Here is a 14,898-nt window from a genome sequence, read left to right as displayed (position 1 = left end):
GGTCCTCATTTTACCTACCTCGGAAGGATGGAAGGCTGAGTCAACCTTGAGCCGGTGAGATTTGAACCGCTGACCTGCTGAACACAGTCAGCTAAAGTGGCCTGCACTACTGCACTCTAACTGCTGCGCCACCTCGGCTCTTATGCCCAGACTTTGCCTTGTGGACTTTCCTGGTAATATATGGGCTGTTGTTTGGGGGACTGAGGGGTAGTATAGGGTGGAGCCTTACTGGTCATTGTAGGGCTGTTTGTTGAATACTTTTTGAGGACAATAAAGGACTCTCTAAAGGCTGGCCTTGCCTTGACCACGTGGGTCATAACAGAACAGAGAGTTCTAGTCCTGTCTTAGATATCAAAGCCAGCTGGATGACTTTGGGCCGGTCACTGTCTCCCAGCTCAGCCCAACTCACAAAGTTATCATGGGGAAAATAAATAACTCTGAGTTATTTATAGAATAATAAGAAAGGCAGGATTAAAATAAATATTGTCTCAGGATTCTCAGAACTATATAAGACCCTCCTTCTCATGATTAAAGCTGCTCTTCCCACTATCCATTTTTTTCTTTAGTTACTACTAAAACGCTTGGTGTTGTCCATTTGTAACCTTTAATTAGCCGAAACGTTATATCATAGGACAACAATTTTGGGAATAAAGTACCTCAAATACATTAACTTAAAGACTGCATCCTAAATCCAGGACCTGTTATTCCTATGGAATTGAAATTTCAAGGATATTCAGACCAGTTGTATTCCTAATCTTGTGGCCACTGCAGTGCTGTCATGGTCAGCCGGGGTCATGCGGTCGTGATTTCTAATACTCCCTGCCAACTTTCCACAAGCAAAATCAATGGGAAAGCCAGCAGGAAGTCAGAAGTTACTCCTGCTCCCCCCCTTTTTTTGTCTGCCTCTCATTTAGGTAAGTAAATACTGACAGAGGATGACCCTGTAGGTCAGTGATGGCGAACCTATGGCATGCGTGCCAGAGGGGGCACTCAGAGCCCTCTCTGTGGACACGTGTGCCGTCGCCCCGGCCCCACCTCCCCCCACGGCCCCGTCCTTACCAGCAGCCCTTCCAGTGGAATCGCCCCCAGGCACAGCCCGTGGAAAGCAGTGCAGCCAAGGACATGGCAGCTGGGCAGCGGGGACAAGACTCCGCCCTCATGCCCCGTCATGTGCAGATGATGCTGTGGGGCGCGGGCGGAGGGCGTGGCCACTCTGGTGCTGCTGGGCCGCCTGGGCGATATGTGGTGGGTGGCCCTGCGGGCGGGCGAGGCAGTTTTGGGGTGCTCAGTCTCTAAAAGGTTCGCCATCATTGCTGTAGGTCATAGTTGCCTAGTATGCATTAGCCATTTAACCATTTAATTTAATTTAATTTAATTTAAACTTTAAATGGAAATTAAACCCATCTTTCATAATCAGACCAATGTCCTTTCAAGACACCCTTTGAAATAGGTTCATTTGGGCTCCTGCTTTAATTAGAAACAACTGAATGAGCAGTTGGGGACTTTGAATTAATGTAATCCATCCTAATTCATATAGACAGATTCTTATATCCCTTCATAATTAATTTCAGAAAATAGATTTTCCCCTTCATAGAGCAATTTTAACTGAACCATGGGTGAATGGAAAAACATCACAGTTGTAAGGGTTTCACGAATGCCTTCTAGCAAACACAATTCATGCGATCATGTATGAACGAGAGGCTATCAGAAAGTACATAGTCAATGACAGATCATGTGCCATCAAGTCAGTGTCAACTCCTGGCAAACACCTGTATAGATTTTCTCCAGGTTGATCTATCCCAAAACTGGCCCTTCTGATGTTCCAGTTCTTTTATCCTAATTATCAATTATCCATGGTAGTTGAGTCCATCCATCTTATTGACAGTCATCCTCTTCTCTTTCCATCATTCCTGAATTATTTACTTACTTACTTACTTATTTATTATTTTTAGAAATAACAAAAGGCAGAGAATTTATGCAACACATCTTTCTCCTATTGTCTTCACAACAAGAAGCTTATGAGGTGAGTTGGGCTGAGAGACAGTGACTGGCCCAAGGTCACCCGGCTGGCTTTCATGGCTAAGGCAGGACTAGAACTCATGATCTCCTTCTTTCTAGTCTGGTGCTATTCTAGATTTCTCTAGAATCTAGAATAAGATCTTTAATATGTTCAAAATATGATATTTTTCCCCCTTGTCATTTATTCCTCTAGTAAGAACTCTGAATTAATTTTTGATGATCTGTTTATTTGTTTTCTTGCCTATCTATTCTATGGAGTCTTTTCCAACATCAAAGTTCAAAAGTGCCAATACTCTTCCTAGCCTGCTTCTTCAGAGTCCAACTTTCACATTCATACTGAGTCCAGGGAAATCCAATGGCTGTTGGAATTTGATCTTTGTAGGTCCTGGCATCTCAAGGTCTTTTCCTAGGCTGTTCTTGCTATTCTACCAAGAATTAGTCTGGGATGTATTTCTTCGTGCTAGTTCCTTTGGATTTGTTTTTTATTTTGCTTGTTTCATGCCTTTATCTCAGTCTTAGCCCTTGATAACTGCTTGGACAAGATCGTACAGTTTTCTTGGAAACCAACATTTTTAGAAGTGGTTTGCCATTGCCTTTATTCCAGGGATCTTTAAACTTGGCCCTTTTATGATTTATGGACTTCAACTTCCAGAATTCCTCAGCCAGGCACCAGAATGGCAAAGACTGTTGTTAATCTCCTGGTTATTCCATGAAATGTGTGATTTGTTCCTTGGCCATATTGCAGCTTGATTCATTTTCTCCAGAGCTTCCTGCAAAACCTAACTTTGTATTTAGTGCTGTGGGTGCGAAACAAAAAACCTCAAGAGATATTTGCAGCCTCCAAATCACTTAAACATTACTGTAGAGCACATCCAGATTTTTCCACCAAAAAGTCGTCTGGAGTTTTTAAACACCACCACCATCACCATTGACACCACGGTGGTTGGGTTTCCAAAGAAGGTTTAGAATTCCAACTAAAAGTCGGCTTTTCCCTGATTCTTCCCTTGTAGACGGCAGAGGGAATAACTTTGAGGGATAGGAGGAAGAGCTACTACCAAAACAATGGTCAGATAAAAGAGAACTGAGTCTGGGGCAGAGATGTAATCTGAGAAAACATTTCAGACAAGACTCTCCTTGGTTCTCGCAATGATAAAGAGAAGAAGAGGGGAAATGCATTCAGACTTACAAGGTTCTGTTATTATAGCTTTACAATAAAAGTAATATTGACCTATGTGATAATGGATTCATAGTTAGTCTATGGAGATTCTCAGTCATCCAAGTCATGGTTGTCCCAAAGGTGCTTTTTCAAAAGGCAAGTGGACTTTCTATGTTTTTTTTTTTTCTCTTCAAGACGTTTTGCTTCTCATCCAAGAATACCTTTAGTTCTGACTGAATGGTGGAGAATGGAAGGATTTAGTCATCTGGTTGTTAGCACCTTGAAGGGAATTGAGCTAATGGCCAATCTTCAAAGTGCTAACAACCAGATGACTGCAAAGAACATAAATCCTTCCATTCCCCAGCATTCAATTAGAACTGAGGATGCTTCTTAGATGAGAAGTGAAACATCTTCAAGGGAAAAAACACAGAAAGTCCAGTTGCCTTTTGAAAAAGCGCATTTGGGATTCCTAGTCTGATTTACCTAGAAGACTGACACTCATAATTTTCCAGGGATGGTGCTGGATTTCTTCCAAATAGCTTTTATCGTGCAATAAAAAGTGAACAGGTTTTCATGTCAGGAATGGTGACTGTGGGTTGCGCACAACACCTGTCATGTTAATCTTTCTTCTTTCTGTTTGATTAGGGCAAGTAAACACAGCATGCTCCCTTTTCTTAAAATAATGGTGTGTTTTGAACTTTTTTTTTTTTTTTTTAAGTCTAAAGCTGAATACAAATTGCACTTTTTTCCCCCTTCCTTTTCTTTACTTTTTCCCATCAACAATTCTGGCTTTGCAGTTAGAGCTAAATATTGTAAATCTGCTAGTTTTCCTTTCTCTCCCGTTTCACTGTTTAAAATTTCAAGGGCTTGCCATTCTTTTACAAAGAAATCTGCTAAATTTGAGCAGTTCCTGTGCAACAAAGAGCTGAGCCCTTTAGAACTATTGCTTGCCTGCACAAGTAATAATAATCCTATCTCAAGGTAATAGCCATGATTCTTTTATCCCCATCTATCACTCCTCCTGGGTAAAGCAGATAGGAAACATAAGTAGATGAAATAATTCTACTTAATTGTAAGGGTACATTAGCAGAATCTTGCAAGGCACAAGATTATGCCACAAAAGGCACAAACTTCCTATCTCCACCTTTAACTACTTGATCCATTAGATGGGTCCTTCCTAAGTTTCTTCCTCTGACCATTGAGCCACTAGGACAGTGATGGCAAACCTTTTAGAGACCGAGTGCCCAAACTGCAACCCCAAACCCACTTAGATGATAGATAGATAGATAGATAGATAGATAGATAGATAGATAGATAGACAGACAGACAGACAGACAGACACTAGAGATAGATAGACATGATAGATAGATAGACAGACAGACAGACAGACACGATAGATAGATAGATAGATAGATAGATAGATAGATAGATAGATAGATAGATAGATAGATAGATAGACAGACAGACATAAACTATAGATAGATAAATAGACACTAGAGATAGATAGACAGACAGACAGACAGACAGATTTCTCTAGTGTCATCTACCTCAAAACAAAGTTTCGAAGAGGAGTCTCTTGCAACAGTTTGGAGAAATACGACTGATTTCTGTTTTCTAGAGGATCACACTGAAAGCAAATATCAAACAGTTGTGCATTGCCTCATTTAACTGCACGGTCCTGGATGCTCTTGGGCTTAATGTCAAGAGTCTTGAATATAACTGTATGTTTGAACAGCTCCACCCTGTTGAAGCAGCTGATACTTTGGGAAGTTAACTACAAGGAAACCTTATGAACAGGAACAGAAAAAGAATGGCTTGTTCCTTGAGTTAGTCACAGGACGTACCATCTGTAGTGGACCACTGGGCAGTAAGTGTGGCATTCAGAAAGACCATGGAGAAGCCAGCAAAGTAAGTTAATGCATCTGAGATGACAATCTGCATTGGGAGGTTCAGAAGAGGAATCAACCCAACCTAGCCATCTACAAGTTTTGGGAGGGACTACAACTTCCTGAATGGGAGCACAGGCTTGTAATCCTCACACTTTGATTCAAGTATATTGGACAAGCCTAAGTAATAATTACAGTATGTGGCTCCAGTAAAATGCCAGTAGCAAAGTAAAGGCATGCAGCTATAGTTAATGAATACAAGGGTTAGGTAGGTGCTTCCGAGTGACCAGCTTCGATTGAATGCACTCAGTGGTCCTGTTCTCCTGGTATCACAAATAAGTAAACTTTTAGTCCAGCTTGTGATATAGAGCCAGCCCATGTGATTTGTTTATGGTTTAATGTATTGTGTAAAGATAGAAAATTGGGTTGAATAAAGCAGGGTTTAATTAACTGAAAGGAAGCATGTTAGGCGAGCATAATATAAGCGGGACTTACTTCAGAATAGACCTGCATAATTGGGAGAGAGCATTAATGTAGGAGTTTTCTAAGAGGTACTTTATGGATCCATGATTTTAGGTTTTTAAGACTGGGTTTAGGATAATAGAAGAATTGCTGAAGTTGATGCACCTGTTCAACCAGTCTAGCTGTGTAAAAAATAGCTTAATAGCTTTCCTCTTTTTTTATAATATATTTTATTGATTTTTAACATAGCCACCTTAATATATGGTAAACAGCGTGTAATCTGGGTTTACATTTAAAAAAGCATTCACCAACAGTTAGTTTCTACGATCTATAATCCACATAATGGCTTTACTTGATTTCCTCTTTTTCCCATAATGTTCTTTTGGGGCCAACCTTAAGTTAATACAATTCTTATTGTTTTGATAGATAAAAGTTGGGTATAAATTTTTTTCTAATATTTCTACAGATAATAACCACATCAATATAATATTTCTTTTCTATCTAGTCATTCTGGTTGCCTCATCATAGATCCTGTTTAGAGTTCTTGTTTACATTTGTTTTTCCCACAATGTTCAAGACATTCTTACTGGTTAAGATTTTCTCAAAATTAATTACATTTAAATATTTAAGTCTATTTTTCTCATGTAAACCATCTCAATACTTTTACCTTTCTTAAGGAATAAATAAGACTAAAAAAAGAAAAAAAGAAAAATAAGAGTAAAGAAAAATAAAAAGACAGTATGCTACTCAAAATACATGTTCCTCCTAAGCTAATACATATTTATTTTTAAAAAAATCCATTCTTTTTTACCATAATTAAAAATATATTTAATCTTTAAATATTCCATTTAATAAATCTAGTCATCTAGTCTTTTAACTCTTATTCAAGACATTTTTTATCCATTGTAGTTTTCTTAAAGTCAATCACATTTAAATATCTAAAACATTTCCTTTATATAAGCCATTCCAACTTTTTTATATTACTCATATCAAGAAATAAACTAAGAGAGAAGAAAAAGAGAGTACTATGTTACTTGAGGGGCTCATCCCTCTTAAAATAAAATTCATATCCAAAATTTTTCTTTTTCTTTAATCATATTTAACCAATCTTTCCATATTCTTATAAGTGTTACTGTAGATCACGGGTGTCAAACTGCTGGCCTGCAGGCCAGATGCATCACTCCAAAACCACGCCCACCCCATTGCTGGCAATGGGAAAAAGTTGTGATATGTCACAACATGTCACGTGACATCACAAGTTTGACACCTGAGCTGTAGATATAAAAGGTGAGTCAGGTACAATATCGTTGTAAGAGGCATTTGCCCTTTCATGTTTGTTGAAAATCTTTTTCTTTTTCTCTCTGTTACTCTTATCATTTCTTGCCTCTCCAGTTCTCGTGACATCTCTGCAGTCCATTTTGTCCAATCTTTTTTCTTGTCCTCAAATTTGTTTTGTGGTCTTAAATTATAAGTTGTCTTTTCCAAATCCAAAATTTCTTGTGATTTTTTTCCCACTTGGGCTAAATCATGCTTCTTTGTTTTGTTAGGTTCCATCTTTAAGTCTCTGTCCTCAACTTTATGGTCAGTTATCTGTTTTATCTGTTCCTTCTCTATTGTTGTTTTCTGGGATTTTTTTGTTGTAAAGTTAAATTGGAGATGAATTGATTTCTATTTTCAAACTTATTTTGGATTTCTTTGTGGTTTGAAATCATTGTTGTTTGAATTAGTTGCAGCATATCATATATCTCTTGAAAGGTATTTGTTTTTTCTTGATAAGTTCTTTCTGCAAGTCTCTGATTTTCCTTTCCTCTTATTAAGGAAATTTTCCTGCATACATTAGAGGAAAGAAGCCTGTTACTTCTTGGAGTTATCAAACTAAAATTCTCACCATACTTTATTCTTTGTTATGTTGATAAAGAATGCTGTAATGTGTTGGTCAGCAACACTAGAGCAGTGGTTCTCAACCTGTGGGTCGGGACCCCATTTGGGGTCAAACAACCATTTCACGGGGGTCGCCAAACAACGCAGTCCGCCATTTTTTTCCCCTTTTCCTTAGCTGTGCTACTCCCTTTTATTCTATTGGCTTTTGAAAGCCAATAGAATAGACTCTCTTGAATAGAGTCTAATTCTATTGGCTTTCAAAAGCCAATAGGAATTGTCCAGGCTGTCTCTGCCCTGCTGAGCCCACCAAAAGTCCCATTCTGCAAACGGTGCTGCACCAGTTGAGTAGTCCTTGACTTACGACCGGTTGAGTAATCCTTGACTTACGACTGGTTGGGGGTCACGGCATTAAAAAGGTTGAGAACCACTGACCTAGAGCAAAAATCTCCAAACTTGGCAACTTTCAACTTGTGGACTAAGCTGGCTAAGGAATTCTGGAGTTGAAGTCCACAAGTCTTAAAGTTGTCAAGTTTGGAGACTCCTAACCTAGAGAGTTAGAGATTCCTCATATTTAATATAATCTGATGGCTGTTGAGTTGGGGGGAGTGGTTAGACGCACCCACAGCTTCTAATTTATCTTTAGGTTATTGCAATGTGGATCAGAAATTAACTTGGAGAACAAATAACCCTTTCTGAGGTTGAATATTGTAAAAAAAAAAAATCTAAATCTAAGAATGAGCTTTGCTACTCTGTTTTCCTGAAGAAGGGAGAGAGAAAAGAGGAGAAATGATGTTTAACTTTTACCCTGCTTTATAGTCCCAATCTAAATTGCCACTTGGCATAGAAAAAAAAAAAGAATACTTAGACATAAGTAATATGTGTAAAGTTTGGCATGGAATTGACAAGAGTTTTGCATAAGGAGCTGTAGAGTGGAAAAGATCTTTCCTTCTCAACTTATCCAGAATGATCAAGATATCTAGAGGTAGAATCTTCTTTTAATCTGATAGCCAGAATGGTGAACCCCCATTGAGACTCCAGACCTACTGGCAGAACTAGATCTACAGGTCTTTATGGAAGGTTAGGAGTATGAGTGCAGATCTCACCTTAAGGGGCACAATGTTCCAAATGACGGGAACCACGTCAGAAAAGGCTCTTCTCCTGAACTCTGTCAGCTGAAATTCCTTGAACAATGGGGTTGGCAGCATGCCCTGTCTGCTGGGGCAGGTGGGCAGGCCAATCCCATTGGGTGAGACGGTTCCTCAGATAGCCTCTACCCATGCCGGGCTTTAAAGGTAATTATGAACAAATTGATACTTTGGCCACCTAATGAGAAGGAAGGACTCACCAGAGAAAAGCCTAATGCTGGGAAAGATTGAGGTCAATAGAAGAGGGGGACGAGAGAGAATGAGGTGGCTGCATGGAGTCACTGAAGCAGTAGGCGTGAGCTTAAAAGGACTCCAGAAGATGGTAGGCCTGGAGGAACGTTGTCCATGGGGTCACGATGGGTCGGACACAACTTCGCAACTAACAACATGAACACATTGAATCATACCTGGAAGCAAACCAGTGACCAATGCAGTTTGTGGAACAAGGGCTCCAAGAATTATCAGGATTCGAAGAGAAGGCATGTGAAAAGTCATGCCTCAATGGCAAAAGGCCTTACATTTTTTTGTGGGAAATGTTGGTTCCCATAAGTCTGCCTGTGGAGTTTGGCTCCTTATACGCTCCTTTTCCTCTTTATCTAATTGTGCTGAGGGTGTTTCAGCAACTCACACTTACTGAGTGCCTTTGGCTAATAGCAAATAAACAGAACTGATAGATTGACTGAACCAAGGATATGACTGCATGAGTACTGCAGGCCACTTTAGCTGACTGTGTTCAGCAGGTCAGCGGTTCAAATCTCACCGGCTCAAGGTTGACTCAGCCTTCCATCCTTCTGGGGTAGGTAAAATGAGGACCCAGATTGTTGGGGGCAATGTAAATATATGTATACATTGCTTACTGGTGTACACCGCTTAGAGAGTGCTTGCACTTAAAGCGGTATATAAGTCTCATAAATAAATAAGGCTCTTGTCATTTAAGGCAAATTATTAACGCATTTTCCTTCGGAAGGCACAGCAAAATGCAGGAAAAATAGTTGGCTTTCTTTGCTTCTCAGAGCCAGTTGGGGGAGCCAGACAGTAATTTTGCAGCCGGACAATGAAAAGGCAATAGGAAAATAAATAAGCACGTGAATATTTTGTACAGTGCTTGCTTAAAGAATGTACTTATTGTCTTGTAGATATTAAAACATATATATTGCTGCAGTTTTCAAGCTGTTGGATCTTACATTCTCTTAGTATTGCACTGGAGGATTGAATATGAAAATGGCTGGGGAATTCAGGAAGATGAAGTCCGCACATTGTTCTATGTAGATCAGTAGGAACCCAATAGAGGTTCAGAGTTCCGAAGTAGCCTGAGTATTACTTATCAGACATTTAAGTAAATTATTTCTGGGCTTCAGTCAAAGGCCAATCCGGATTTATGGTCCTTTATCATCCTGATTTTTTGGTTCTTTCAAACTGCAAGGAGGGGCAGATCCACGTGGAGATTACCTCATGAAGATGCTTCACAATCCCATATGATCAATCAGATATGGCAATCTTAAAACATGAAGTGAATCTAAAGAGACCCTATTGTTTCTTCCCTTTTCATTGTCTTCTGAAAGTCTCTCTCTCTCTCTCTCTCTCTCTCTCTGTGTGTGTGTGTGTGTGTTCTTGTACTATTCCATATGTATATCTGAAGAAAAAAATATGGCTGTTGCTTTTGCCATCAAACAGTAATAGTTTATTTATTTTAAAAGACTTGCAGAACCACCCATATTGACACAATAGTTCTGTGCGGCAGACAAAACAACAAAAATAACGGAAGCCCCCCAACCATCAAAATAAAACTCAATAAAAACTTATAGCATTGTTTTTATTGAGTTTTCTCCCATACAACACTCCATCTTGGTGGGATCTAGCCTCATTTTACACCAAAGCATATGGGAAGAACCACCTCTTCAAGGCCTTTCATAAGATAAATCTGCTGGATTCTAATGAAGACTCCAGGAAACAGAGAGAGAAAAAAAACCCTGAGTAAACATGCTATAGAATAGATGATAATATTTAAGGGAAGCGACTTGGAGTGTGTTTCTCATCTATTTGATAGGAAGTTTTATTCTTTTATTCTCTTCTGTTAAATGTCTTTGATTTCATCATGCTTATTTAACAGGAAATCAATGGGGAGACATTGATTTCCTGTTAAATAAGCATGATGAAATCAAAGACATTTAACAGAAGAGAATAAAAGAATAGTAGAGTTGGAGGGGACCTTGGAGGTCTTCTAGTCCAACCCACTGCTGTCACAGGAACCCTTACACCCAGGGGTCCCCAACCGCTGGTCTGTGGACTAGTACCAGGCCGCGGCATGCCAGCAACTGGTCCACACAAACAAGCAAAGCCCCATCCATGGGATGCAGGCAGCACACAAAACCATGCACTTTCCGTCCGTGGAAAAACCTTTCTCAGCGGAACCTGTCCCTGGTGCCAAAAGGTTGGGGACCTCTGCTCTATGCCATTTCAGGCAAATTGTTATCTAATCTCTTCTTAAAAACTTCCAGTGTTAGAGCACCCACAGCTTCTGGAGGCAAGTTGTTCCACTGATTAATTGTTCTAACTATCAGGGAATTTCTCCTTAGTTCTAGGTTGCTTCTTTCCTTGATCAGTTTCCATCTTGTCCTGCCTTCAGGTGCTCTGGAGAATAGGTTGACTTTTCTTTATGGCAACCCCTTAAATACTGGAACACTGTTATCATGTCACCCCCTTCTTTTCACTAAAAAGATTTGTGCAGTGTGACTTGAAATATCTATAAACCATTCCCTTTCAGCTCCGTCTTACTCCGTAGTCTTACTCATCAGGTTGCTCACTGAAAAATCAAGAATATTGACATTTTCCCCATTGGATGAGGTAAAAACGTAACTACAGCAATGTCAAGAGATGGCTTATTTACAATACTTGTTTGTTAACAAATTCCTTTTGTCTTCAGTTCTTGTCTTTTCACAGCAATGCTGATGACAGGTGTCTCTTCATAGTCAAAAGTGATGACAATGCCAGAGACTAGAAATGCTTGCTTGGTTTAACCTTTATTTGATTTAGGGGTTGTCTGAGATAGGTTAATAATTTAATCTACAGCCTTAACCTTAAACATCTTGTGTGTGTCACATTTCTTTTGGGAAATCCAGGGAGCAGTAGATATACTTCATGGTATACATGACATGCACAAAGAAGGAAAGATAACAGTAGTCTTCAATCTGTTTCTCAGGAGAACTGAAGCAGAACTTCAATGCAAATTTATTGATTGATAAGATGATATTTTGCTGTGGTTTTCCCGTAAATTTTACCCAGGGGATTAGACCATAGATTTCCCTGCAGACTGGAAAATTCTAGGAGTTGAAGTATTCATACATGAAGTGTCCATAATTGGAGAATACTAGACTATGTGAATGTTTCCATAGATCCTGGCAGGGCAATCTCCTATCCTAGAGTAAGTTGGAGAACCATTGACATCTCCAATACTTTCACACAAAGAGCCATCTTAAACCAAAGAGCATTTTATCTTTACATGAATGAATTCTATGCATCTTCCAAAATGGACACCTTAACTCATGGTTAGCTTATGTGGGTGGAAAGACAGACCCGCTAGGACATTTCACCAACATCTCATTATTTGCATGAGGGGAATAAAGTGATCCCCATATACTTAGCAGAAACTGTAGTATAATAGGCAGAAGGAATAACCTTGAGGAACAGGAAGAAAAGCCACAACTAAGTCAATAGTCACATAAAAGAAATCTGGGCTAGAAGTGTAACCTGAGGAAGTGTCCCAGACAATATATTCCCTGGTTCTCTCAGGGAGAGATGGTGGAAGCACATTCAGACTTAATGTCTATGGAGATTCTCAGTCATTCAAGTCATGGTTGTCCCACAGGTGCTTTTTCAAGAGGCAACTGGCCGTTCTTTCTTTTTCTTTGAAGACCTTTCACTTCTTCAGTTCTTCAGAAGCTTCTTCAATTCTTCTTGAATAAGAAGCAAAAGGTCTTCAAAGAAAAACAAAGATAGTCCAATTGTCTCTTGAAAAAGCACCTTTGGGATACATTTAGACTTATAAGGTTATAGTAACAGAATCTTAGAGAAGCACTAGCATGTATAACTCTGGTTTCCTAGTCTAGTCTACCTTGAAGGGCTGACAGAAGCTGGTAACAGCGGTTCTTCGTCCTCCAACACTACGGAGGATATGGCTCATTCTATCAAAAATGTAATTCAAAAAGAAGGAAGGGATGATATATAGGTAGTCCTCGACTTATGACTACAATTGAACACAGCTATTCCACTGCTAAGCAGGGCAGGGGTTAAATGAGTTGTGCCACATTTTACAACCTTTTTTGCCAAAGATGTTAAGTGAATCACTGCAGTTGTTAAGTGAATCATATGGACGTTAAGCGAATCTGGCTTCCCCCATTGACTTTGCTTGTCGGAAGCCTGCTGGGAAGGTTACAAAGGCTGATTACATGATCCTCGGAGAGTGCAACTGTCATAAATCCACGCCAGTTGCCAAGCAACTGAATATTGATCATGTGACCTTAGGGATGCCTCGATCATTAGTGTGAAAACCAATCATGAATCGCTTTTTTCAGTACTGTTGTAGCTTTGAACTGTCACTAAATGAATGATTGTTTAAGCAGAGGACTACCTGTATTAGAAGACTCACTTTTGCATACATTATCTTACTGTATCTTTCATCCAGTTTTGGTCACCACGATGTAAAAAAAATGTTGAGACGCTAGAAAAAGTACAGAGAAGAGCAACAAAGATGATTAGGGGACTGGAGGCTAAAACATATAAGGAACGGTTGCGAGAATTGGGTATGTCTAGTTTAACGAAGAGAAGGACAAGGGGGACATGATAGCAGTATTCCAATATCTCAGGGGCTGCCATAAAGAAGAGGGAATTAAGCTATTTTCCAAAGCACCTGAAGGCAGGACAAGAAGCAACGGGTGGAAACTAATCAAGGAGAGAAGCAACCTAGAACTAAGGAGAAACTTCTGACAGTGAGAACAATTAATCAGTGGAACAGCCTGCCTCCAGAAGCAGTAAATGCTCCAACACTGGAAGTTTTTAAGAAGAGACTGGACAGCCATTTGTCCGAAATGGTGTAGGGTTTCCTGCCCGAGCAGGGGGTTGGACTAGATGACCTCCAAGGTCCCTTCCAACTTTACTACTATTACTATTACTATAGATCATTAAGGGTCCCTAACCCACTATGATTTCTTTATATTGCTTCTCTTGACACTATTTAACTTGAACTAACTTGATATGTTTCTATGGACTGACTTTGTATGGGCAAGTATAATGAAATAGGGTATTCACTTATACAAAATACAGCAGGTTAAAAAAGAATGATCATTATTTAAGTGCATTACAAATACATATACATGTGCCTGAATAATGTTTGTATGTATTTTTGGCATAATAACTAATGCTTTGTTCTTTTTATTTTTATATTATTTTAAAAGCAATACAAATAAATACTTTTTTAAAAAAAAGTTTGAATACTCCTATTCTCAGAGTTGTCACATTTTCCAGTTTTGATTCCTTATTGCTATATCTCAGTGATGGCGAACCTTTTACAGACCGAGTGCCCAAACTGCAACCCAAAACCCACTTACGCATCGTCGGGTGCTGGGTCGGTGTGTCCCATTGGGTGGGCGTGTCCCATTGGGTGGGCGTGGCTGCAGTGGTAACGGCAGACTGGGTGGGACTAAAAAGTTCAATCAATCAATTCCAACTTTGCAAGATCCTTTTTTTTCCACGAGAAGCTGAAATTGACTGATTGATTGAACCTTTTTTTTTGTACATGGTGGCAGAGGCCTAAAGCGAAAAGGCTTTATAAAACCCAACTGAAAGCTTAGGACTGGGGCGACGGCGTGCGTGCCCACAAAGAGGGCTCTGCGTGCCGCCTCTGGCACCCGTTCCATAAGTTCACCACCACTGCTATATCTTCTCTCTTCTTTGCATCCCGGAATAAATACTATGTCAGGTTCTAATAATCTAGCAGATCCTATGGCCTTTCTTTCTTTCATCTAATATACTGCTAGATTAAGCATTCAGGCTTTATACTGAAGCATCAACATAGAATTTCTTAATCAATAACATCTACTTTAATAAAGATAAATGCCATTTTCCAGAAGTGCTGTAATTTAGGCAGACAGGTAAAAGAAGTTGCAGAACTATGATGCAATGCAATCTAGAATTCCTCGGACATTAGTAATTTGAGATTCGTCTTTCTGTTTTGGTGGGAGCACCCTTTCGTGTGAAAGCTTTTCAATTTCACAGCCTAAGATAAATATCTTATGACTTCTGGCTAGGTGGAACCCCCACTTAAATTTATCAGAGCGCCTAACGGAACACCTCT

At 39.5% G+C, this 14,898-nt stretch overlaps 1 protein-coding gene across 1 annotated transcript in view; it reads left to right on the top strand.

Moving 5' to 3' along the window:
- The first annotated feature begins 4,991 nt into the window (after positions 1-4,991).
- Positions 4,992-14,898, top strand: part of FER1L6 (fer-1 like family member 6) — a 118,220-nt gene continuing 108,313 nt past the window's right edge. The window contains exon 1 of the mRNA XM_039359841.1: positions 4,992-5,083. Within this exon, the coding sequence (XP_039215775.1) occupies positions 5,067-5,083 (17 nt within the window). The 5' untranslated portion in view covers positions 4,992-5,066. The remainder of the gene's footprint in view (positions 5,084-14,898) is intronic.

Source organism: Crotalus tigris, unplaced genomic scaffold (genome assembly GCF_016545835.1).
Source record: "Crotalus tigris isolate CLP2741 ecotype Arizona unplaced genomic scaffold, ASM1654583v1 scf7180000019137.2069052, whole genome shotgun sequence".
NCBI lineage: Eukaryota > Metazoa > Chordata > Lepidosauria > Squamata > Viperidae > Crotalus > Crotalus tigris.
Note: the sequence above shows the minus strand (reverse complement) of the source record. Positions and strands in the feature narration are given on the sequence as shown.